Source organism: Stegostoma tigrinum, chromosome 4 (assembly GCF_030684315.1).
Source record: "Stegostoma tigrinum isolate sSteTig4 chromosome 4, sSteTig4.hap1, whole genome shotgun sequence".
Taxonomy (NCBI): domain Eukaryota; kingdom Metazoa; phylum Chordata; class Chondrichthyes; order Orectolobiformes; family Stegostomatidae; genus Stegostoma; species Stegostoma tigrinum.
Window position 1 is genome coordinate 72,684,574 of NC_081357.1, and position 26,715 is coordinate 72,711,288.

General features: G+C 38.3%; 1 protein-coding gene across 6 annotated transcripts in view; it reads left to right on the plus strand.

Moving 5' to 3' along the window:
* The window catches only part of cd2ap (CD2-associated protein), a 222,590-nt gene that overhangs the window by 189,253 nt on the left and 6,622 nt on the right, over positions 1–26,715 (plus strand). For all 6 annotated transcript variants that reach the window (XM_059645412.1, XM_048531190.2, XM_048531192.2 and 3 more), the window contains 6 exons: positions 2,399–2,537; positions 10,088–10,224; positions 13,079–13,194; positions 19,978–20,076; positions 21,365–21,516; positions 24,088–24,151. In XM_059645412.1, coding sequence (XP_059501395.1) covers positions 2,399–2,537; positions 10,088–10,224; positions 13,079–13,194; positions 19,978–20,076; positions 21,365–21,516; positions 24,088–24,151 — 707 coding nt within the window. The remainder of the gene's footprint in view (positions 1–2,398; positions 2,538–10,087; positions 10,225–13,078; positions 13,195–19,977; positions 20,077–21,364; positions 21,517–24,087; positions 24,152–26,715) is intronic.

The following is a 26,715-nucleotide window of genomic DNA, read 5'->3' on the forward strand; positions in this document are numbered from 1 at the left end:
TGTCTTGTGATAATGGAAAACCTACTAACAATTTGTCTTCCTGATTGCTTGCTGTCTGAAGAGAAGAGAGATATTTATTAGTGATGTTAGAAAATTATGCACTAACACGGATTGGACTCAAAGTTGATTCTGATTCACTCTCCACAGATGTGGTCAGACTTGGTGAGTTTCTCCAATACTTTCTGATCTACCTCCTCAGAAGCCCATGATGTTTTTCCTTGGGTGGTGTACTCCGATACTAGAGGGCATTAGCTTTAAGGTGGGAGGAGAAAGATTTAAAAAGAGACTTGAGGGGCACCTTTTACACACAGAGGGTGATGTGTGTATGGAACAAGCTGCCACAGGAAGTGGTGGAGGCTGGTACAATTACAGCAGTTAAAAGGCATCTGGGTGCATATATGAATAGGAAGGGTTTAGACAGAGCTATGAGCTAAATGCTAGCAAATAGGATGAGATCAGTTTTGGATATCTGGTTGGCACGGATGAGTTGGACAGAAGGGTTTGTTACTGTGCTTATAACTCTGACTGTTGAGCCATGAAGTATTCTTTATTCCCCCCGCCCCCACGTGTTAATTAATTTCCATTGTGATAAAGTCAGACGAAGTGAGGTTAAAAGAAATAATTTTTTTAATATGGTTACCTGTGTGTGGCATCCGTCAGTCTCGAGAGACCATGGATCTGTGCTTGAAGAGTTTTGATTCATCTGGTGACAGCACAGAGTCTGTTGTGGCTGTACAGGCCCACACAGGAGTGACAGTCTCAGTTGCAGCGACTGCATTTGAAGACACTCCTCCAGGGAGACTATGTACTATGCATTTATCCAACAATGTCCAGCAAGGTTCTAAATGGGTATCATTTGTCAACAAATAATCATTTTGTGTTTTGTTTCTCGAGAAATAAATCTTGAAAATGATGCTGTCTCCAGGAAAAGAAAACATGCAACATTAATCTGTTCCTGTCTATTCATTAATTACTGAATCGATAGCAAATTAAGAGCAGAAGTCGGCTGTTTGGGCCTAGACAGTTCTACCTTTTGATCAAAATGTGACTGATCTTGTTGTGATCTCAAGTTCCCTTTCCTGTCTGCCCCTCAAACTAGGATTTCCTCTTTCTGTCAAGTCTAATGCTTCCATCAATTAAGTAAATGATTTGGCCTGGACTGCTTTCTGGGAAAGAGAAATATACAGACTGAGCGGAAAGAAAGCTATCCACTTCATCTCTATCTTGAAAGAGGAAATCTTTTATTCCTAAAATGTGTCCCTTACTTCCAGGTCTTCCCCGCAAGAGGAAATATCCTCTCATTAACTACCCTATGATGTCCACTTGGGATCTTACATGTTTCATTTAAGATCATTTTGCATTCTTCCAATGGAAAAAGAGACTGCTTGACCTTTCTTTATCCCTTAAGCCCTTCATCTCAGAATTGAGTCAAGTGAACCTTCACTGAATGGCTTGTATCTCTTGTTAAAGGATATGGGGACCAAAACTGAACACTACTGTTGGTTTGTGGTTTAACCAGTACCCTGTGTAGCTGCAGTAAAACCCCCTACTCTTCTATTCCATTGCCCTATAACCGACACAAATCTACTGTCTTCCTTTATTACCTGCGCTACCTGTGCACTGTTAGTTTGTGATTCATGTACCACGACACCCAAATCAGTGTGCCACTGAGTGCTGTTAGCTCTCCATTTAAATAGTATGCTGCTTTTGTGATCTTCCTGTTAAAGTGGGCATGTTCACATATTCCAACATCATACTCTGTCTGCTACATTTACCTATTCACTTACCTATCTATATCCATTTGTAAGCTCTTCGTCCTTCCTTGACGTGTTGCTCTCCAACCTAAAATACTATGATTGGAAATGTAACTACCATATAATTATCTCCATCCAAGTCATTGATGTTGCTTACATATAGTTAAGGCCCCAGTATTGATCTTTGTGGCACTATGCTGTTTACACTTTGCCAAATTGGAAATAAACCAGTAATCCTTAGACTCCCTGTTACCTAATTATTTCTATATCCAAGCACGATTTCACTTTCAAAATGTCATGGTGACACTACCTCATCCCATATGATTTTCTAAGTATCCTGTTGTCATATTAGGTGTTAGCAGTTACCTTATGAGAGAGTTTGGTTAGCTGGATGAAAATTTGCTTTTCTCGTTCTTTCTCCTCGCTTGAACAAGTTGCATTTGCTTTTTGCCAATACACTGAGAGACTTCTAGAATATAAATAAATCCAAGTTTCTGCATTTAAACTTTTGCCATTCATATATGCTACGTTCATGAACATATTTCATAGAATGTTGATGTTTATTTGAATCTGAGGACAACAACTTGGACTACAGCTGGAGAGAGATGAAATTTTATGCAGTCTTTATTTTTCCTTCTGCACAGATGATCAGAAGCCAACAAAACCAACCGCCCCAATGGTACCACCTAAAAAACCCAACCTCCCTTTGAAAGGTCATCCTGTTAGAACATCTATGCCTCCTAGACGACCAGAGAAACCCTCAGTGCCACTGCCTTTACCCAAGTAAGACTATTTTTCTGAGACTATGCTTTATTGTCGGTGCTGTGAATATATTTTAGGTTGAATAATAAATAATAAAAGTCCATTATTGAAGACATTTATTAGTTGTAACATTGAGGAAGATAAATTTATGGTTACACCATCTAAAAACCTAAAATCTTAAAAGGATAAATGTTACATTAAAAGAGCTCATTAGACAAACTGATAGGCTTCAAATGGTTTGGTCGACTCATTCCTCCTCTTGTTGGCTAAAGGGGGGTTAACTAGCTCAGTTGACTGGATGGCTGACTTGTGGTACGGAGTGTCACGAACTTCTCCACTCGCTGGAGGCACAGTGACCTTCAAGTTATAAACCACTATCAGTCGCCTCTCTCTAATGACAAATTAACCTTATTTTTGCCTATTGTATGTGGAATGAGTGAATGTGAAAAATAAGGTGCATATAAAGGCAGATTGGGAAATGAATGAGTTCTCACTGCTGACTGATCAGACAATTGAGTTTGCAATAAATTTGATCATGTTCCCATTTTTGTTGCTAATTGAGATGATGAAAGGATGTTTCTTGACTAGGATTAGGGATGTTAATAACCTGATGAACCACGCATGGTTATCCTGGGCTTAGGTATGAGTTACGGTTGATTAGAGATGTAAATACTGTGCCTGCAAGAGCAATAGAAAGGTTTGAAATTCTGTCGTGAATATTTCCGCTAATTCCCCAAAGTAGGGAATGCTGGATGGAATACTGGCCCTTTGCCTTAATGAATCCAACTCCGTCAATTCTGAAGATACACCATTCAGCCCAATTAATCAATGGCCATTACGCTTTAGCCATTCATTCGCTTTAGCACCGTTCCACAATGGCTAAAGTGTGTATCATCTAAAAGTACACTATAGCAACATGTTGAGCTTCCACCAACACTTTCCCAACCTGCAACTCCTATCACCCAGAAGGTCAAAGAGGGCAAATGCATAGGAAGACCACCAACGGCAAGTTGCTGTCAAAGTCATGCATGTCCTGATATAGCTCCATACCACCACAGGTAGTTCTGCTATAACACGTGTTTTGTTAATGTGAGTTGGCTGTAACGCAAGTGATGAATAGTGGATGCTGTTTGGATAAAGCAAGCTTCTGTATAGCTACAGCAATTTTTCTATATTGATTTCCCTATAATGCAATTTTCTATGGTGATATTCAAGAGCATGAGGTCGCACAAGAACGCAACTATTGCGTTATAGGAGAACTACCTGTATTTGTTTACTGTCACTTGATTAAATTTCTAGAGTGACCATAACACCACTGGGGCTTGATTACTCTGGATAGACTGGGATTCCTCAAAAAGATAGCACACAACCATCATCTCAAGGACACTTCGGAATGGGCAAAAAATGCTGGTCTTGCCAGCAATTCTCAGACTGCCATGAAATTCTTTTACAAGGCAGGCAGTCATGCATATTATGCCGTGGGAAGGAATAACTGCTAATTATTTAGCATTCCTAGCCTGCATGCTAACTCTTCTGCATTTTGTACCACCTTGTGTAAACTAAGTCCTACCATTTACTACACCTACTTAACATTTTCAAGTGACAAGCTAAATCCTTGTTAAAATAGTTTATTGACTCTTGCTTCAACTAAGGTTTTTAGCAGAGAAACCAAGAAACTGTGGTAAAACTTTAAGTTGTTGGTGACACCTGAACTAGAGTACTTGTCAAACTTTAGGAAGTACATCAGAACTTTAGAAAGACTTGGGAGATATTTACAAGAGCCATTATATGGAATAGGAACTTCTGTTATATTAAGAGACTAAAGGTGCTGAATTTGTACATTGTCACAAAGGATGTTGAGGAGAGGGTGACTCCATTTTGAAGGCTTGTGAAAGAGAACTGGAGAGGAAGTATTTCCATTGCTTGAAGGACTAATAACTGGATGTACCAATTTGAGATTTTTTTCTCATATGGCAATTTATGATCTGTGGGCGATGGAGGCAGACTCAGTAATAACTTTCAAATGGCATTTAGATATTTAAGTCTGTGGAGAAAGGGCAGAGGAGTTGATGCTGACTGAATACCTCTTAGAAAGGACTAGCACAGGCTCAATGAGCCAAAGCACCTTTTTGTGCTGTGACATTCCATGAACTCTTAACCTACTTGCCCTTCATAGAAAACGTTTTTTCACTTCTTCTTCAGTTTTCTTTTGGAAACTGTTTCAATCTCTGCACAATTCTCATCACACACCAAAATGAAAACAAAATAATATTGCTTTTACCCTAACAACCGTTAACTCTGTTTAGTTTGCCTCAAAATAAGTAACTTCTGAGAACTGAAAGAACTGCGATGCTGTAAATCTGGAACAAAAACAGAAGTTGCTGGAACAGCACAGTTCTGAGGAACGGTGACCAAACCCAAAATGTTAACTCTGATTTTTTTCTTCACAGGTGCTACAAGATCTGCTGAGCTTTTCAAGTCACTTCTGAGATCTATCTTTATCCATGCAATATTTTGTAGCTGATGATGTCCAAGTAAATTTGAACCACATATTGCTGCTTTTGTACCCTCCTCATAATGGGTTGGTTTAAGACAGAGTCACATAATTGTTAGCTTATATAAAGCAGCCATTTGGCCCATAATGTGTAAAGACTCCGAGTCTTATTGGCAACATTCCACTACTGTATTTTCCCACTGCATTAGCCAGCAAGATCTGAGGTTTCTGGAAATGGAAGAGTATTGAGACCTGTGTGGAGCTTACCAGCAGCTTCACAGCTGTACAGCTCAGAGGGAACATTGGTTATGACGTACTGCTGCTCTCTGATCTTTTAATTAATGACTCTTTTCTGTTTGAACAATCTTCAATCATCTGATGCCCTCCTGAATGCCGCAAATCAAACTGCCCTGCTACGCTTCCAAGCAGTATGTTCCAGACCCAAACTACATGCTGTGTGGAAAACAGAAATTACTGGAATTCTGTTCAGATCTATTCTGAAGAAGGATCAGTGGATTTGAAGCATTAACTCTGCTTTCTCTACATAGATGCCGCTAAAACTACTTCTCTTACAATTTATGTTGTTGTTTCAGATTTCTAGCATCCACTGTTCTTTGTTTTATTATTATATTAATGTTTGGAAAAGTTCTTTTTACCCTCACATCACACTTGCTTCTTTGGCAAATTACCTTTAACCTGTGCCTCCTCATCCTCAATCATTTAATAAGAGTGATCACGTTCTCCCCGTCTGCTCTGTCCAGCTCCACGTGATCTTGAAAAGTTCTAACAAATCTCTCAACCTTTCCTTAAGGAAAACAACCCTAATCTCTTCGATCTGTTTTCACAACTGAACTTTCTCATCCCTGGAACCATTCTTGTAAAGCTGTTTTACACTATCCAATGCATTCACACTCTTCCTGGCGCGCAGAACTGTATCCATTACTCCAGTAGAGCTCTTACTAATGTCTTATACAAGTTCAGTATAACCTCCGTAGTCCATACTCTGTGCCCTTCTTAACAAAACCAAAGATACTGAATCCTTTAACTGCTTGCTGTCCCTAACCAGCTTCCATTAATGGTTTACACCTATGTCCACTGGAGTCTCCCTGTTCCTGCACATTTATGGTTGTGTCCTTCATTTTATATTCCCTCACCATGTTCTATGTACCCAAATGTATCACCTCACACTTTTCCATATTGAACGTCATCTGTTTCCTAACTGTGCCCCCCCTTTTGACTTTGCCATTTTTTGAGTTTTACACTGTCCATGTCACAGTTCGGAACTTGTATCATCCTTAGACTTCAAAATCGACACTTGTACACCAACATCTAGATTATGAATAGATATTAAGAAAAGCAAGTGTTCCAAAACTGATCCCTCAGGAACTCCATGACAAAACTTATTCCAACCTGTAAAACATCTTTGTATCCTATTCCTCAGCGGATTTTTTTTAGATCCATATCTCTGCTGGTCCTTTTATTCCATGAGCTGGCACCATATTGAATGACTCTTGGAAGTGAAAATCCTAATCATGGTTTTGTATAAGTTCAGTGCTAGTCTATAGTTTTGTTTTAAAAAGTTCCTGCACATGAAAACATCAAGTACTTTATTTGCATTTTTTAAATATCTTTGGCAAGATTGTATTGCCACTTATCATGACTCTGTATCTGTTCACCAGGTCCTATTTGCCATAATTGAAGCATTGCTATTTTTGTATTTCCTTTCCCTAACCTTCCCTAAAATTTACTTGGATCCATTGCCTGACTTTCAGAGTACACATTATTTGTCATGCTTCCCAATGGGAGACCCTTACAATCTTTCAGTTCTTGAATCCAAACCAGAAATGAAATTAATGGTGTTTACAGGTTGACATTAATCTGTACAAAAATTTGTGAAGAAAATTTCCCTTTAAGGTGTGAGCATGTTAGAGCTGTAGCTGACTATTCCACACCCATTCTCTGCTCCCAGCTCATAAAAATATTGTGTTTGGTAGAGTTATATCAGACTTCACTAAGTGACTAGCCCTAAAATTTTAGGGTGAAGATAATTCTCAAAGGATTTTTAACTGGAAATTTTCTATGTGTCATTTGATGAACTGAAATCCATCTTTCACAGCCAGAAACTATGCTAATCGGTGAGGCTTGTTCTCGTAACAGCTAGGCCAAGCAAAATCTATAAATTCATATTATTTTGTAAGTCTCCTAAATTGAAATGATTGTTGATAATATCAGTAAATGTATATCCTAGATGGTCTCCATCACTATGCCATTCTTTAAAATTGCTTCCAATTAACACTAATAAAATACTATAATTTTGAAAGGAATGTTAAAGATTACACTTTAATTAGCTTCTTACAGACATATAAACAGTGGCCAAGAGGAAGCCTTTGAGTCTGTCAATTCTCTTCTGCTATTCAGTAAGATCTTGGCTAATCTGTTTGTAACCTTAAATCCACATTTATCTATTCCTATTAACCTTTCACACTCTTGCTAAAGAACAATCTACCCACCAGCCTTTAAAAATGTTAGAAATTAATGCTGAAAGAAAGTCCTACCAGTCTCAAAACATTAATTGTTTCTCTTGCCACAGATGCTACCTGACCAGCTGAGTTTCTCCAGCACTTTTTAGATGTAATTTCCAGCATCCATAATATTTTGTTTTGAGTCTGGGAGTTACCTTCATTATATTCCAATCTAACAGGACCTTCCCCAATTCAAGGTTGTTTCGGGAACATTTTTTTAAAGAAAGCTGAACCATATCACTAGCTGTTTCTTTTCACATTTCAGGTAAAGTCCATCAGGATTCAAGGACTTGCCAGCTCACAGCTCCAACAGCTTACTCAGTGCCACTTTTTTAATGATTTGTAATTTTCCCGAGTTCCTCCTTGCTTCTATTACTTGATTAATAGCTACTTTTAAGATGTTACTTGTACTTTTTACAGTGAAGACAATTGAAAAGTACCTGTTTATTTAATCTGCTATCTCTTCTGTTATTAATTATTCAGACTCACTTTCTACAGGTCAAATGCTGACTTTTATAAATATTTTAAAATGTTAGCAAAACTCTTATCTGCTTTATATCTTTGGCTAGCTTTTCTTTTACTCCAATTTTACCCTCCTTATTAATTTTGTGAACGTTCTTCATTGTCTTGTATATTCTGTCCATTCTTCTGACCTGTCATTTGTCTTTGCATAATTGTTTTTTGTTCTTTAGTTTGTTACAGTCCTTAACCCCTTTTCTAGTTAACCACGAGTGATCAGTCTACCCCTTGGAAATTTATTAATCTTTGGAATGCGTCTATTCTATGCACTCTGAAATAATCTCTGAAATGTCTGCCACTGCATATTTATTAACCTATCTTTTCGCCTAATTTGCCAATCCATTTTAGCCACTTATTTATTTATCCTGTAATAATTATTTAAGTTTTTAAGAGTCTCATATTCTTCCCTCTTTCTCTTCTTGAGTACTTATCAGAAAGTATTCAAACTTATATATCACATTGAATATGAGTACAATTTACTATTTCAAGGATGGATTTTCGAGACAAAACAGCCTGGATTTTCCCAACGCCAGTTACATTCAGTGGAGGGTTTTACTCCAGCGTATTGGTCTGACAGAATATATATTCTCATCTGTCAAAAATATTTTGCATCTCGCAATCAAAACAATTTAAATAGTTTTAAAAGTCAAAATTTGAGAGCGAATCCATTGATGTACACATCACTGTGGTACAGTTGGTTAAACATTAAGCTACACAGGTATGGAAAGTTCAAGCTGGTTGATTTTATTGAATAAAGTTTGGCGACTCCAACTGTTTTGGGCATAATTTTCTAGTTGCATGACCTCCCATATACCAGTTTAACAGCTTATTGACACTGACTAAATAATGTGCATAGAATGATTGATTACTAATCTGAAACTTGCAGAATTGTGAAATTTTCCACTATTCAGTCATTAGAAAATGCTGCACCATGATGATTCTATAGTTTTTTTTTGTGGGGAAGCACAGTACTATGACACTTGTTCTCGAGTATTGTTTTATCTCCAGCCTTTCGAATTTGGAAAGATGAATTATGGTTGATTGAAATATTGTGATTACCATATGGATATAATTGGAGAATAAGTTCATCTGCTGTTTTTAAGATTGTACTGGAAGAGAAATACAGTGCAATCATATTTTTAGCTCCCATTACTGAGTGGCAAATTCTTTTATCCTCCCCCTCTACTTGGCATGTCGAAGTAGTCATGTTGATTAATAGTTCTTCAATTAACTTTTTTATTCCTAAAAGAGAGACAATTGCAGATTTTCATTCTGCATTCCTTTGAACTAGGGCACAAGAACTCAAAGTTAGAAAGGGAACAATAATTTCCATAGCTTACAAAAAGGCTGCAAATTCTCCTGGACAAATAAGGGTGCAGGTAGGTATTTGACAGATCAATCTGTTTCGCTAAAAAGTGAACCTGCCCTGGAAACATAGTTTTGGCAGCCCCCATTTTCAATTAGCTAATCTGTGAATGATTTTGGTAATTAGATTAGCACTTTAGGCAAGTGAACTATGGCATCATGACATTTGTGAAATCTCAATGTAATTAATCTTATGACTCTGACATCAGTGAGAGTGAAGACATCAATTCAGAATGAGCACATTAAGCAAGAGCTCTGACACTGTAGTACGGAACTGTATTTGATAATCTACAATGTACATGTGTAAAAAAAAAAGGAGCATAACTGTCAATAATGTGGTGAAGAGCCTTATGTAGAGACAAAGAGCAGCCTCAGACGATCTGTGTACAGACGCGTGAGCATGGAATTATGATGTGTAAGTTTCAGTATTAGCTTAAAACACAAGATAGGATGTAAACTGGCTGGTCATATTCCCACACTTTTTGGATTGCATTGGAAAAAACTGGTCTGGTCTCAATGGATCAAATTACCATCACCTGTGTCACAGAAACAACTCAAGTATGAAGATAATGTGACAGTGTCATCAAGCTTCTTCCATAGATGACAATGATCAACTATATATGTTCAACTACATGATAAATTGTTTAATTTCTACTTTGTTGTTTCAACAGAATAAATGGAGAGGTGCCTTACAATCGACCAAAGTCTGATGTTGATTCAGCTGTGCTTAGACCAAAATCTGAGATGCAGTCGTCAATCATTCGACCAAAATCAATAGAAATTGAAACTGACAAAGCTCCTGAAATAGGTGAGGAATACAATCATGTTTAAGATGATCAATTTGATTGACGAAATCATTTGTTCATTACAATTAAAGAATTTGGGTTTGCTATTTCTTTTCTTGAAAGATACTTTTCTATGTACTTTTCCATGCATACAAACGGATGAATTGGGAGAGTGTGTAGGCAATTTGGCACATAGAGACTGCTCATGCTATTCAATAAGATCATGGCTTATCTGATTTTAACCACATCTGCATTCCTACCGACCCTGATGAATGTCACTGTCCTGTTTAACAAAACTATCTGCCTGTTCCTGAAAAGATGGTGGAAGCTGAATCCTTGAGTATTTTTTTAAAGTTCGGGAGTTGCAAAGACTGACTCATGACTGCCTCAATGAAAATTTCATCTGGTCTCTGTTTAAATATTGCTACTCCTGATTTTTAAGTAGTGACCCCTAGTTCTAGATTCTCCTGTAAAAGGACATGTCCTGTCTCTATCTACACTGTCAAGGTCCTCAGGATCATCAATACTTCAATCAAGTCATCCCTTCTAAAATTCCAGTGGATTCAAATCTCCCCTTTCTAACTTTTCCTTATATGACAACCCTATTATTCCAAGTGTTAGCTAGTAAGCTTTCTGTGACTTGCCTCTAAAATGCATTTACATTCTTCTTTGAATAGGGTGGCCAATATTGTGCACTGTACCCCAGATGAGGTCTCACCAATTCCTTGTGTAACTGAAGCATAATCTCCCTACTTTTGTTATTGTGAACTGAATTGATTATCAAAACATTCTATTAACATTCCTAATTACATGCTTTACCAGCGTACTAATCTTCTGTGATTCATGCACAAAGAACACCCAAATCCATCTGCATTGGAGCTCAGCAATTTCTCACCACCTTAGGTACAAGACTTATTTATTCTTCTTCCTGTTAAAATGAATAATGTCACGTTTTCCCATAATTTCCTCCATTTACCATCTTTTCCCTGATCACTTGACCTGTCAGTGTCTTTTCCTACTTACCCTTGTGTCTTCGGCATATTTAGCAACCCATACCTTTTGGTCCCTTTATCCATATCGTTTATGTACGTTGTAAAAAAAAAGTGTCCTTTTTGTCACGCGTACTGTATTGTAGGAGTACAGTGAAAAACTTTTACAATTTCTGCCTTCTTAATGGTGACATCTTAGGCACAAGTACTGAGGTACAGTTCTTGGCTTCTGCAGAGGAATAGAAATAATCGTTTAATTAGAATTGAAAATAAGTTTTTAAAAAAAGGAAAATATTAAAGGGTTAACATTGCATGTTCTAAGGTAAGGATTGTCCCCTCACACTGTCCAGGACACACAGCCTGTGTGCCACACTGGGGCTGCTTCCCATGTACTGCCCCAGGGCTCACTGCTCGTGGTGTTCTGGGGCTCACAGGGTGTCCCTGCAGGCTCCCAGCACAAGGCCACGCTGCCTGTGTTCGGTCCGCTGTCGGACTTGACCTGTGCCCACTCCAAGTCGGAGAGGAAGAAAGGGAAAGCCACGAGGATACGGGAAGAAAGAGGGGAAAATGCGGTAAACGGACTGGCGAGCAGAAGGGCTGTGACGGGAGTGTCCTTGCTCTACTGCCATCTTGACCACTAGTAGAGGTCCCCACACTAATTGCTGTGGCACATAACTCATTACATCTTGCCAACATGCCCAAAGCTCACTTTGTGTTAGTGAGCTTCTATCCATGCTGATCAAACCTGTACATTGGATCTTTCTATTTTCTACAGTAGCCTCTGATGTAGCATCAGATGCCATTTGCAAATCCTAAGTTCAGTACATTTACTGGTTCCCTTTATCCACAGCATGTGTTGCCTCCTCAAAGAACTTTCAACAGATTGGTCAAGCATGATTTTGCCTTTCACAAAATCATGTTAACTTTTCCTGTTTGCCTTGAACTTAACCAAATGCCCTGCTGTAACCTCTTGATTAATAAATGTGACTATTTTCCGTAAGTCAGACGTTAAACTAACAGGTTTGTAGTTTTCTGCTTTCTGCCTCCATTCTCAATACAGGAGGTACATTTGCTATCATCCAATCTGTCCTGACACAAGGGAGTTTTGGAAATTGGCTGTTTTGTTTGTTTTTGCTCACCAACGTAAAATTTCTTCCTTATGCATTTTAAGATTGCAAATTTTCTTTTTATTAGTTGGTCATGTTATATAATGCATGCAGTGAGTTCCAACAAATAGCATTGAGATAAGTGACAGGAGAATCTTTCTAGTAATCTTGTCCGGGGGAATGTAAGCTGGTAGAGATGGATGGAAGGAAGTGCCTTTTTTTTGTTTGAATAGTCTTATGGGATCTCCCAAGTTTAAGTGATCCGTTCTAGTAGCCAGAGAGGTCTCTATTACCAGCTCTAAGTCATGCAATCACTCAAGATATTGGACAGAATAAAAGATGGATTGTGGCTCATTTGGGGATGGGAGGAGGCCGAATATGCAAAATTCAATATAATATGTATTAAACAACATATAATCAAAAATCGTAAGCATAATAAAAATATATCTAGTGTACAAAGGAGAAGTTAGATACTCATTGAAAGTGTTTGCCAAATGGATAGAATATTATTTGAGACCCATTCACTTGATCCTGTCGATACACCAAGAACCCTGCCATTTTTTAACATATTCTCTTCGCTAATGGAAGTACATTTTACGTCAGTTTTGATCTCTGTTTCCTAGGTGTTAAAATGCTATTACAAAATATTTAGTCAATATTTCATTTCAGAACCTTTCAAATTAACACAATTGTTGCATACTTTTGAGAATTTGCTGCAGTTTATGTTATCCATTCTAATTAGAAATTGTGATGGTCAGTCATTTGTTTTATTCCTTTTGCAGATCTCATGAGCTTTGACTCTGTGGAACTTTCTGGTGAGAAACTTAGTCATCCTACAGCCAGCAGACCGAGGATGCCAGGGAGGAGGCCACCCAGTGTTTTTGTTGCCAGCCACCCTGTGAGTAATTGTTTTTCCTCTTTTTGATATACTTTTGCAAAAGGAAATATTTTCAAATTCTGTTATATGTAGATCAAGCCTATAAAACTTCACAGTTTTGAAGTGGGTGAAGACATTTTCTGTGGTGGTACTAAACAATAAAGATAAGGTCAAAATTCACCCCCTTGTCTGTACAAGATAAACGGGGATGTGAATGTGATCACAAAATTGGTCTCGGCGACATTGGGAAAAGAGGAGGTCAAAGTAATGCTTTTGGTTCGTTGAACTGCAAGTGTTCATTAAGACAGACTGACGATCAACTGTGGTGACTCAGTCGTACAGGGTATGTACTAATAGTCTACTTTGTGTGCAAGTAAAAACCCAAGGTCCGCACTGGGTGAGAGGTTGTGAAGACCTAATTGGTACTGGTGGTGGTGCTTTTGGGACAAATTATGTTCCAGAAATCACTGAGGTTGGGGTTAGAGACAAGCCAAGAAGTAAGTGGTAATTGAGGCCAAATGCCTGTGTGAAAGAAGTTGTGTTTAAAGAAAACTTCCCAGAACCGATCTCAAAATCTGGCGAGAAAGTGGCTGATGAGATGGTGTTGAAAAAAACGTGACACCCAGTACCTGAGCCTTTTAAAGTAGAGGGAGCAGATGGTTGGTAATAAACTGCAGGATGACTGAGAGCGGTTCCAGAGATGAGGATAATTTTCTTTTGGATGCCCGTTCTCAGCTAATCTCAGAGGCTAACAATAGTCAGGCTTGCAAAATGCATTTAAGATCTAGCAGTGAGCTAGTGCAGCTTAAAGGGAATATTTTAATGCATCTTTTTCACAACCTTATTCTTTCAGATAGAAGTTATAAATTACTTTGTTTAGCGCTAGAAATTCAACCAAATTCTAAAGGATTGAACCAAAGATCAATCTTTGAAATGGATGCACATATCTCCTTTGCTACTTGTTTTCCAAGATAGTGCATTGCCATATGCATATGTATCATGATATCCATCTACAGAAAGAATCATCTGTTCTAATGCCAGTATCACAATCACATTCCTTGTAAAAACGAAACTATTTGAGGCATAAAAGAATTCTGCTTGTGTCACATGGATTGAAAATTCAGCTGGCACGGGTATGAGTGTATTGTGGTTATGAGACTTATCATAATACAGAGATACAGGAAAGTAGATTTGACCCTTCCCAAGAAAATATTCTTGTCTGGTTTGGATTGAAGTCCACATGTTGGGAGATGTGAATATTGCTGCCAATATTTCCTTTCTGGTTTTAATGGAAATGAGAAAGGCAGGCAACCAGTTTGTTGTCCCCAGCTCCATGATCCCACAAATTAGGTATCAATCTTAGGTGGCAACTCATCAAATACTTTTTGGAAAATTAAGTGTACTGCATAGAGTTTCACATTTTATCAAAGCTTTCTGTCTTGCACAGATCAGGACATTTCTCAAGAACATGAAGTCAAGGAAAATACCAACATATTTTATTGCATGGGAAGACTATATTGATTGATTGGCCAGCGGACTCTGATAGTGATGTTGCTATGAAGAATGCATACGTTAATGGTTGGCAGTTAACTGCCAGTCTTCGTTAAATTTTAAACTAGCCAGGTTGATTGGTCAATGCATGTCACCATTCTTGGTGAGTTGAAATGGGTGCAGTGTATGTATGTGTTCTGCAAACAACTGGACCCTGAGTCTAAAAGTATGTAGTTTCCAGTACTTGAATCCAACTGAGAAATCCTAAATTGGTTCTCATTGAAAATCTTTACATGTTAAACAATATCCAGCACATGGTCCCCATCTAAAGGGATCAAAGATGATGGGTGAAAGTCGGATTAGGATGCTAAGCTAGATGATAAATCATGGGCATATTGAATGGCGGAGCAAGCTGTAAGGGCCAAGTGGCCTACTCAGACTACTGTACACCATGTTTCTATGTATGTCCATTTGTAAAATTGTATCTAATGTTTGATACACTCTCTTGCAAACAAATGTTGGATGGCACAGGTCAGTACTTTGGTTGTTGATATGGTTGGCCAAATCCAGAAGCCTTGGGATGTATGACCTAAATACCAGGCATGACACAGTCACTGAAATTATACCACATTATACTGAAATAGGTCAAATGCATTTTTGGCTTGACAGCAACATCCTGTTAGTGGTGAACAGTACTCATGTTTTAACTGCATCATAGCAGTGCAAAGCAGCTGGCTTTGCCTCTTGCTCAAGCGTTTGAGGTGTCCTCCTGTCTCGAGATTTCGTGAATTTTCACAAGTTACTCTTGAAGAAAACCTTAGACTGACTTCATGCAAGAATCTATTCAACTCAAGGTTGTGCCAGTTTCCAATTCACAATATTTTGATCATGCTGAAGTGAGGCAAACTCCCAAGATTTAATGGACATTTGTGCAACATGAGATTGAACAGATGGGTCTGGGTGGGATTCTCTTTGGAGTGTTGGTATGGTTTCAATAGGCCAAATGGCCTGTTTCCACGTTGTAGGGATTCTATGATTCTACATAGCTTCAGTAGGAAATTAATGATAAACAGTACCCAACTAAAACACGATTGCATTATAAATTACTTAGAAGCAGTTTGGTAAGCAATTAACAATGATCCTACACACGCTCCTCTCTGACCATGTACTGTCTGACAAGTAAGAGACTATCCTTGTGCATAGTTTCAATTTTGGTATTCCTTCAATCCACATCAAACAGAAAGACATAGTTGATCCATTTGAACTTTGTCTACTTCCAGCTATCCCAGCACAGACCAGTGTCCAATGAAGGGGAATCCTTGAAGGCACACCCTTTGATCTGGTATGTTCATATGGCAGGATTCTGAACAAGTTGTCTGATATTTCACATGCAGTGTAAATATCTGACATTGCGAGACCTCAAGGTCAACCTGGCCAAATGTATCATTTGAATCCAACAAAAGTACCAGAACGTTGTCATCCTTGCCTGGGTGTGACTGTAACCAATAATAATGTATGTTGTTCTCGAAGACAGACGCAAATTTTTATCCATTTGACCTGCCACTTAGCTGGTCTGTTCATCAATGCAATTCTCAAAAGAAGCCGTAAGCATGCACTGCAGCTCGATATGATGGAAATCTAAGCCCAACACCACTGCGTGAATCAGTATTCACTGAACCTTGGGACTCAGCAACTCGAGAGTTGGGTTTCATTGACATAATGCAAATCCATATAGATGGTGCTTCAGTGGGATCTCAGTAGGCCCCATGCACTCAAATAATTATTGGATTTTGAGAAAAGTGTCCTCAAAAGAATGGCTCCAGACCTGTATGGTTTGCATACTTAGCAAATGTATCATTTACATATTCTATCTGTAAACCTGCAGCTGCAAGGAATAATTTCCTTGCCTGTCTGAGTAGATTGCATCTTGTGCTCATGAATGGAATGGTCAAATGAGTTCCTTTTCCTCAATGTCCTGGTATTAGAAATAGGTCAAGGGGTTGTCTACTACTCTCCACAAAGATGCTTTCACCAGTCAGATTACACTGTGGGACCTGCGAGTTCCATTTACTGTACAAGAGACATTACTGAGGGCACCACAAAAAGGCTGGAGTCATTTGTCCATTGTTCAAACTTAAAGATGAAATAGGGCATATCAAAACTATTTTGCTGAATAATGACTACTTGATCAGATCATTACTTACTGTATATTGTGCAAACTCATGAAATGTCCTGGGGCAGTGAGTCCTGATCCTCAAAAGTGCCCAGTCCATCTCGGGAAGGCTAAGGTATCTTGAGCGTCGAAGCTGGCCATTTCATGCTCCTGTTAGGTAGTAACAACATGCGTGATGTTCTCCTCCAACAAGATGTTTCACTCAAGTCAAGAAGTTGTTCTGCCTGTTTCTTAAATGAATAATATAGTGTAGTAATTTCAGTACCAGTGTGACCCATATCTCCCAAAGACTGGCAGATTGTATCAAACAACATATCCCTTGTACTGTTCACAACAAGTACACCTGACCAACTAGGTTATATAGTGTCCAAAAATAAATGTGATTCTGCAATTGACAACATTTGCTGAGATGCCTTAGTGGGTAAACAATTACACTGACATCTAATGTGTTATCAGGCTGTCAGTGAGGCACACTTGCGTGTGTGAGAAGCTGCATATATTAATACAAAATGTCCTGTTTGTAGAAAGAACATATGCACGTGTTGTGCCTGTTCCAGCAGAAAAAAAGTGACAGCCATTTGCTCAATCTCCTCCTAGGGCAGTGTTCTGACTAATCAGAGTCACTGTGCAGATTTTAAAATTTAAACAATGCCTGGCAGTTAACCATCAATTACTATTAATGAGTGAATTCCCCATGGCAATGCCTCGACCAACCAGCACACTCCCCTTATGCAGTCGAAGTGTTGGTTTTCCCCTTGAATTGCTATTCTTGGGAAGTATCCTGATAAATGCAAGATGAAAATTTTGGACAAAATTGTGTCTTTATTCAGAAATATTTATGTTCTGTGATATTTGTATTCAGCCTCTGCTGGTTTCCCTTTATCCTACCAGTTTCATTCCCATTAAAACTTCTTAAATTCACTGTTATAAAACCATGTTGACTGTGCGATCATACTATTGTGACTTTCTAAATAGCTGTGATTCCAGACCCATAGCAGCCTCATTAATTGTCCTCTGAACTGGCCAGGCAAAGTACTTGTGTTGAAGAGGTTTGCCTTTGAGAAACTGGTACTGAGCAATCAGCAAATGCAATAAATACAGATCTTTGTCAGCAGTAAGCACATCTGTGAATTTTCAAAAAAGAATCTATGTCCAAGCCATTATTCTTGCTGTTTTATCCAAAACAGCATGTCTTTTTCTTTTTGCTGTAGAGTGTGGGTGATGTTGACAAACCTTATTTAGTGTTTATCCCTGGTTCCTGTGACAGCTGACTATTATACCAGATGCCTTCACGTTCACTGAACATTGTACCAGTCAGTCACAGGGCTACCCTGTTGTCTTATTGGTCTGGTGGTCCTTCTCTCCTCTAACACCTACGCATTTACACCTTCAAATATGAATTGCTAGTTATTCCATGTAGACCAAGGATATCACAATATGCTAAGAAGTGTATTTGCCCATGAAAGTCATTAAGGAATTCCTGACGAATCCTTCTGTAATAACTCCAACATTGAAAGAAAAATAGTTGTGAATCATTAGATTAATTCTCCCATAACACCTCACTCTAAATGGTAGCATTTGTTCATGGATAAGTGGAAAATAATTTTCTTAAAGAATGTTCAGCAAAGATTTTTAATGATTTTTGTGTTGTGTAATAAATCAGTTTGAATGAGCATGAAATTCCTCCATACAATTAATAGGAAGACTGAAGCCAATCTCTTTGGTCTTCACCACAAAGTCTGCTCCCTTGCCATTAATTCCATCCCACCCTTCTAATTTTCTTCAACTGAACCAGACTGTTTATAACACAAGGGTCAATTAGCATTAAATCACTGATCTGTGCCGCCATTGATACAGCCTGTTTTCATTGCTGTAACATGAAAGATCTCTGCAGCACATCACCCTTCTGCCGAAATTCTCATCTATACTTTATCTTTAGATGTGCCTATTCTACCAGATTCCCGGCAGTCGCATGTTGTATCATCCACAAACTCGAGGTCAACCAAACCTCTGCTGCTGCAGCTGAACTGAGTAAATACTTTCACCCTGTTATCCCTGATCCCACCGACTGATGTCCTGTCTTTAGACAACACCTCAGTTTTAAATTTCTTCTCTTTGCTTTCAGTCTGGCCCTTTCCTATTATCCTGCACAGCAACATCTGAAAAATCTGCTTTCTTCTACTTCTGGCCTCCTGCATATTCCCAATTCTAATTATTCATCACTGATACCAAACCTTAAACTGCCACAGCCAAAAGCTCTGTACGTCTCTCCCTATATTGCTATGACATCACTACTTCACTTTTCTCCTTTAAGTTACATCTCAAAAGCTGCCTCTTTCTCTAAGCTTTTAGCTGTCTGGCCTGTTATCTCCTAATGTTATCTCCTAGTGTCATTTTTAAATACTACCACTTGAACCACGTTGTGCTTTTCATATAACTAAATGTTCAAATATAAATGAACTAATTGAGAAACAAAATGTGTTGTTAATCCATAGTATAAACTGCAAAAAACATGCAATAATCATTATATATGAGTACTACATGTATTTAATTTGAAGCATTTCTTTTCATGGCTTTCTCAAGAAATATTTAGAAATAACTAATACTAGTTATTTCTAAGTGGGTCAGCTAATTTTGTGTGGGTTAAATCTAAGATTTGAAATCCAGTTTGAAATTGTTATTCGAAGATACTGTCAGCTGCATGACATACACAGGAACTATTCTCTTCACGGAAGGAAGTTTTTTTTTGTAACAAAAACAAATTGCTGGTTAAAATCAGCAAACCTGGCAGCATCTGTGGGAAGAATACAGAGTTAACATTTTTGAGTCCAGTGACTGTTCTGATGAGGACTCACTGGACTCAAAATGTTAACTTTGTATTCTTCCCACAGATGTAGCCAGGCTTGCTGAGTTTCAGCAGCAATTTCTGTTTCAGATCTGCAATTCTTTTTGGTTTTGCATTTTTTTGTAGTAGACTGGTAGAGCTGGAAAGGCAAAGTTTGTATTTCATATTTCAATAAAATGTTGTGTTGTACTGAGAAGCAGTACAGGTTGCATTATAATGTACTAGCTGCGTTTAACTTCTGGTTCTCAAACAAATTCCTTAACATTTTAAAGCAAAATATCCCCTTGTTTTCCAGGGTTTGGGTGAGAGCCATTTAGATAAAACATCAAAAATCATCAAAGAAGAGGAAGATGAAGAATTTGCCAAACCAAAGCTGTCTGATGTTGCTAAAAAGGTACAATTTTCTCCAATGAACTGGTATCAATTATATGTAGTTATTTAAACAGCAATTTCAAGACTTGCATCACATTTTTAAGGTGACAGGCAACAGATTTAAAAAAGACATGAGGGCAAATTTTTTACATGGAGGGTGGTTTGTGTGAGGAATGAGCTTCCTCAGGAAATGGTGGATATGGGTATAATTAAGCATTAAAAGAAATTTAGATAAGTGCATGAACAGGAACAGTTAGGAGGGATATCAGACAGGAGCAGGCTGGAGGGACTAGTTTAGTTTAGGATTAAGTTTGGCATGGACTGGTTGGATCAAAGGGTCTGTTTCCATGCTGTATGACTCATGGCTGTCTGTAGTCTGGCTGCTGGTTTTTGTGCTTTAGTGTTGTTGTTATGCCCACACAAAAAAAGCAAATAATAATTTAAATTTCTGAAACAGCTTGATATCAAAATCAAAACATAGATTTCAAGGAATAATAGTTTATATGATGCGTCCTGTGCGCACAGTTTCATTGCAAGTCAATGAGCTTTTACAATCTATTGACTTGAAAAGAAAATTCAAAAGATTTACCTGTTCCATTTCTCTCTCCTGTTCTCCTCAGAGTACTTGAACTATTACATTATCCAAATTTTGCAAGGAGTATTTTAAATCTGTGGCTTGGTAAATTTCTGGGATCCGAGTTTGAATCTTGCCATGGCAGATGCTGGAAGCTGAATTCAATAAAAAAAATCTGGAATTAAGAGTCTAATAATCATGAATCCATTGTCAGTTGTCAGAAAAACCCATCTGACTCACTAACATCCTTCAGGAAGGAAAACTGCCATCCTTACCTGGACTGGATTACATGTGACTCCTTCCTACAGCAATGTAGTTGACTCATAACTGCCCCTGGGCAATTAGGGCTAGGCAATAAATGCTGGCCTGCCCAGCGATGCCATCATCCTCTATGAAAGGGGGGTTTGGGAGAAGAGACCAAGACCATCGAAAATAGATTATCATTTGCATATCATTTAAGTACTTTGATTCCTCTGTTACCTAATGATAACATTTGAAGGCATAACATTCAGAGATTCTTGCCACAATGTGATCCCAACTGGATACTTCCAACTTCTGAAATTTGTGGTGGATATACTGGAAACATTTAGCTTACTGCTACACATATGCCCTTCATATGTATCATTTAAGATTCATGTTTGTGATTAGTAATCCTTGTGGCTGATGGAATTTCAAAAAGTGTTTGGCTATGTTTAAGACACAAGTAATATTATAAATTTATTTTTCATTCCTGTAGCCATCGTTGAAACAGCATACTGGAGTAACGAATTTGACTGAGCTAAAAGATATAACTGAAGTGGATACTAGGAACAAAACAACTATAGAAGATCTTAAGGCCCAAATGGCTGACCTAATGACTTTGGTTGAGAGACTAAGGACTCAACACAGGTAATATTGCTTTTGTATTTAATAAATGTATTTTTGAAAAAAGCATCAACATCAGTAATATTGTTTAATTTAATAAAATTTTATTAATTCATAAATGTATTTTTTAAAATGCAGCATTTCTTCACAGTCACTAAATTCCAGAAACTACTTGCATCTTTTGGATCGATGAATGAAGTGATAACACATTGCTGTATATCTGGCAAAACACAAAAATAACTTCTGGCTGGACAGTCACTATTCCAGAGTTGATGGGGGTTGTGCGCAGGGACCCTGTGGAATCCCCATCATTGCACTCTGGGGGAATGGCCTAGAAAATTGAATGTTCTACTAAATGCTTCCTTTATGCCTGAAACCCTTTGAAAGTTTCCATAAAAAAGTGAATTATGTAAAATGGTTACTTAGGAAAAGTTAAACTATTAAGTGCCTTACTCCTGAGTAACTATTAAACTGACCCCATAACTATCACATTGACCCACCACCAACAATCTTCCCCCATCACCACCAAAAAGAAAACTACACACCCCCCAGGGCCAGACCACCCCAGCACCCTGACAGCAACCATTCCTCTCAGTGCTTCATCGGAGGCTACACTGATGATGTTACCCAGCAATCTAATGTAACGTCTGTGGAACAGCAAACCAGCTTGGCAAGCCAACCAACCATAACATCCACAACCCGAGCTACAAATCTACTCTGAAACCATAATGTTGAATATATTCAAAGCTCTGTCAGGTTTTAGTGTCTTGGGAATCAAGAGATATACGGAGCAGGCAGGAAGATGAGTTGTATCTAAACTTCAGTGGCAATGAATGGTGGAGCAGGCTGCAATCTATTCCTGCTCCTATTTCTTGTGATCTTAGGAAACCTAACCCACATTTTGTGATTATTATGATTGCTACCCTCTAAATGTTTCCCTACTGCCAGTTGGCTTGCTTCATTCTACAGAACTAGTTCTATGTGTACTTTTTTTTTCCCCTTCCCTCATGGGACCTGAAAATACTGATTTTAGAAGATGTTCATGCGTATGTTTCAGAAGCTCTTTTCTCTTTTTTGCTTTTTGTGCAATTATGGGATGATTGAAATCCTTCATTCACATTATGATTTCCATTTTGCACCTTCCTTCCCTTCATTCCCACTATAGAGGTCCACTAAATAGCCCCAATAGTCTAATATCTTCTGTCTTTCTTCGCTCTAATCAGTAGATTATCTCTTCTAGTATCTCTTGGACATGCTTTTTCTCTTTGACGTGTTGCTCAGCAGCATAATTACTCCTTAATACTATTACCCCTCCTTTTCTCTGTACTTGTAATCAGGAATAGATCATGCCCAGTTCTGCATTATCCCCAGAGCATCATATTCATCCCATATCTATCTATGCTTGCAACTCACTAACCGTGTTTATTATGCTCTGTGTTATGGACCAGACTAAAACCCCTCAAAATAAACTAAAACGAAAGACTAGGTGCTCACCTTTTCTTATTTTAATATCAAGTGCCATGGTTGGCATTCTGGATTGCTTCAAATCTGACAGTTTGACCAAAACACACTTTATTCATACATTACAATAAAAATACAACAAAAGAAACAAGAAATTGGAATAACTTAACAGTAACTACTTCAATATAGTAACAGCCAATAAGCACATTAGGCAAATTCAGTAGAATATCTTGTCTTCGATGCAATCCTCCAGCCCAGAAAGAAAAATACAGTTTTTTTGTGTGTGTGTGTGTGTGTGTGTGTGTGTATAGCAGGGAAATTATGCAATGCAGCTTCCAAACCCAGCTTCAAGACCCCAGCAACAACTACTGAAAAACTAAAACTAAAAATTCTGGCTCAAGGGGTGCTTGACCCCATCCATCCAGGCTGCTTCAAATGTTCCAACTGTTTTAAAAACAAAACCCAAGGCTGCACAAGCTGTTACTTTATTGAATTCAAATAGGAAGTTTGTCACCTCTGTCTTAAAATATCCCTTCAAAAAAAGGACAAAATACACCTCTTAAAACCATAGTATCAAAATAATATAATACATAATAATAAAATAATCAGAGCGTTAGATAGGGTGGATAGGGAGAGCCTTTTTCCTAGGATGGTGACGGCGAGCACGAGGGGGCATAGCTTTAAATTGAGGGGTGAAAGATATAGGACAGATGTCAGAGGTAGTTTCTTTACTCAGAGAGTGGTAAGGGAATGGAACGCTTTGCCTGCAACGGTAGTAGATTCACCAACTTTACGTACATTTAAGTTGTCATTGGATAAGCATTTGGACGTACATGGAATAGTATAGGTCAGATGGGCTTCAGATCGGTATGGCAGGTCGGCACAACATCGAGGGCCGATGGGCCTGTACAGTGCTGTTATGTTCTATGTTCTATCATCACACTTGAGCTCACACATGTAGTCTAATGTGCAGTTTGGACCTTACTGTATCCTCTCTTATTCTGACCCCTTCTTTTTTAATCTATTGTTTGACAGAATTTTGTTTTCCAGTGTAAATGAAACAGCATTTGAACAGGCAAGACACTGATGATAATGCGTTTTGCCAACATAATAATTTCTTCATAATATCCACAGGAAAGAATTAACTGAACTGAGGAATGAATTTGAAGAAGAGAAAAAACAACGTATTGCCTTACAGGTATGTGTGAAAAACATGCAGATTTTAATACCCTCAGCTGCCAACTATTGCTGCTGAATAAATGTCAGCTGTGCCTGTCAACTTGAAACAGAAGGTTGTGACATTTTACCCTACTTGAGAGACAAATTCTAGACTGGCATTCCAATGTAGTACTAAAGGGATTTTACACTATCATTTACACTATCATCACACTATCATTCAGGTGAGATACTAAACTGAGGCTGTTTATCCTCAAGAGAAACAGCAAAGGAGGTGGAAGTAACGGAGTTATAGCACAGAAAGAGGCCATTCAACCCATTGTCCACGCACCAATTTCCTGCTGATTCTAATTGCAGTTTCCAATATCCGGTCATTAGTCTTGCCAATTATAATACTTCAGGTACATGTTCCTTTTAAATTTAGTTCCTGGGTTTCCAACTGAGGCACCAAGACCAAGAAAGTTCCAGACAAATTTCCAAGCATCTAGGTGAAAATCCTTCTAAAAACCACCTTGAATCTGTGCCCTCCTGGTAATTGACCTCTGTGCTGGGATAAGCAGGTCTTGCGTATCTGCTGTATCCAAGCCCCTTATTTTGTACATCTCCATTATTTTGTACACATCCATTATTTCACCATTCAGCCTCCCCTGTTTTTAAGAAATGCAAACTGAACTTTACAATGTTTGCTCATTATTGCAATTTTCAATCCCTGGCAACATTCTTCTAAAACATCATTGTGCACTGTCCACAGCAACTATGTACTCTTAGTATTGCTGTGACCAGAAATCTATGATGTAACCAATGACTTACTTAGGTCCAGTAATACATTGCTTTTGTATTCAATATCTTGCCCAATGAAAGAAAGCACCATATATGTCTTCTTTGCCACCTTAGCTACTTATCCTGCCACTTCAGGACCTATGGACATGCGTTCCAAGGCTTCTAACTTTCCTGTATCATTCGTAGTATCTTCCCCTTTATTGTGTGTTCCTTCCTTTGCCCTCCCCATCTGCATAGCTGTGCTTGTCTTCAAATTGAATTCTGTTTGCTACTTCTGGCACTGACTCATCTAAACTATCAATATCATCCTACAGTCAAAAGACAACCTCTTCACCATCAACAAATGACAGTCATGTAATCTGCAAAGTTCTGAATTCTGTCTTCCAGATTTAAGTTTAACTGTATGTGCTACAAACAGCAAGGCACCCAAAATCAAACCCTGTGGGACATCACTAGAAACTGCTTTAAATTTGCAAAAAAAATTCATTGACAAAACTCTGTCTCCTGTCAATGAACCAATTTTATCCACCTCACCACATTCTTCTGTGTCCCATGTGCTTCTCTTTTTCTCACCAGTCTTTCATTTGGCACCTTATCAAATATCTTACTAAAATCCACATACACGCAATCTGCCGCACTACCCTCATCAGTCGTATTTTTAATATCCTCAAATATGCAGTTCATTTAGTGAGGTAGAATTATCCCTGATTAATCTGTGCCCCTCAAAATAATGGTGATTCCTTTCCATAAATATTGATCTTAGTTATTTGCTCACCACCAAGGACGACAGGCTGGCTGACTGAAAATTATTTGGCTAATCCCTTGCGCCAATTTTGAATAATGGTGCAATGTTCACAGACCTTCAATCCCTTTGATCCCTTGTCTGTAACTTGTGAGGATTCGAAAATGCTCCCTGGAGCTTTAGCTTTTTCCTTTCTGGCTGCTTTTATCAGCCAAGGATGCAATTCAGTCAGCTCCACTTTCAAAAAACTCTGTCCCACTAGTAATACTTATTATTCTTGCTTTGTATAATACTTCATACACTTGCTTTAACTGTAATGTTTTCACCATCCCTCCATTTTGTGAAGACATACAAAGTCCTCATTAAGAGTAACATCCACACAAGTTATCATACACATTTCTGATAGCCATCCTCTTGTTCTTATTGTACTGATAAAGCTTCTTTGAATTTGTCTTAATTTCACCAGCCATGGCAGGAAGAATAGAAGATCTGAACATTCAAATGGAGAGAGACTGTAGAGTATTGCAGTATAGAGGCATTCAAGAGTTCTCGTGTTTGAATCAGGGAAAAGATAGCATGAGTTCAGCAGGTAATAGTGAAATGGACTATTGGCCTTCATTTCAAAGGGGATAGAGTATGTAAAAACAGGGAAGTCTCGCTAAACCTATAAAAGGCAGTAGTCAGACCATACCTAGAATACTTGTCACCTCAACGAAGATTTCTACTGTCATTGGAGGCAGTCCGGACGAGGCTCATTTAACTTGTTTGAAGGATTGTCTTATGAGGTGAGGTTGAGTAAGTTGGGTTTGTACTCATTGGAGTTGGTAGGGTGAGAGCAGACTTAATTAAAATTTCTAGGGAGCTTGACAGGATGAATGCTGAGAAGTTTGTTACACCTGACAGATAATCAGATGGCATAATCTCAGAGTAAGTTGCTGCCCATGTAAGACAAAGACAACATTTTTTTGTCTCACTGTGGTTAACGAATCAATGAAATTCTTTGCCACAGAGGACTGTAAAGGCTGGTTAATGAGAGTCTTCGGGCTGAGATAAATAGATTTTTG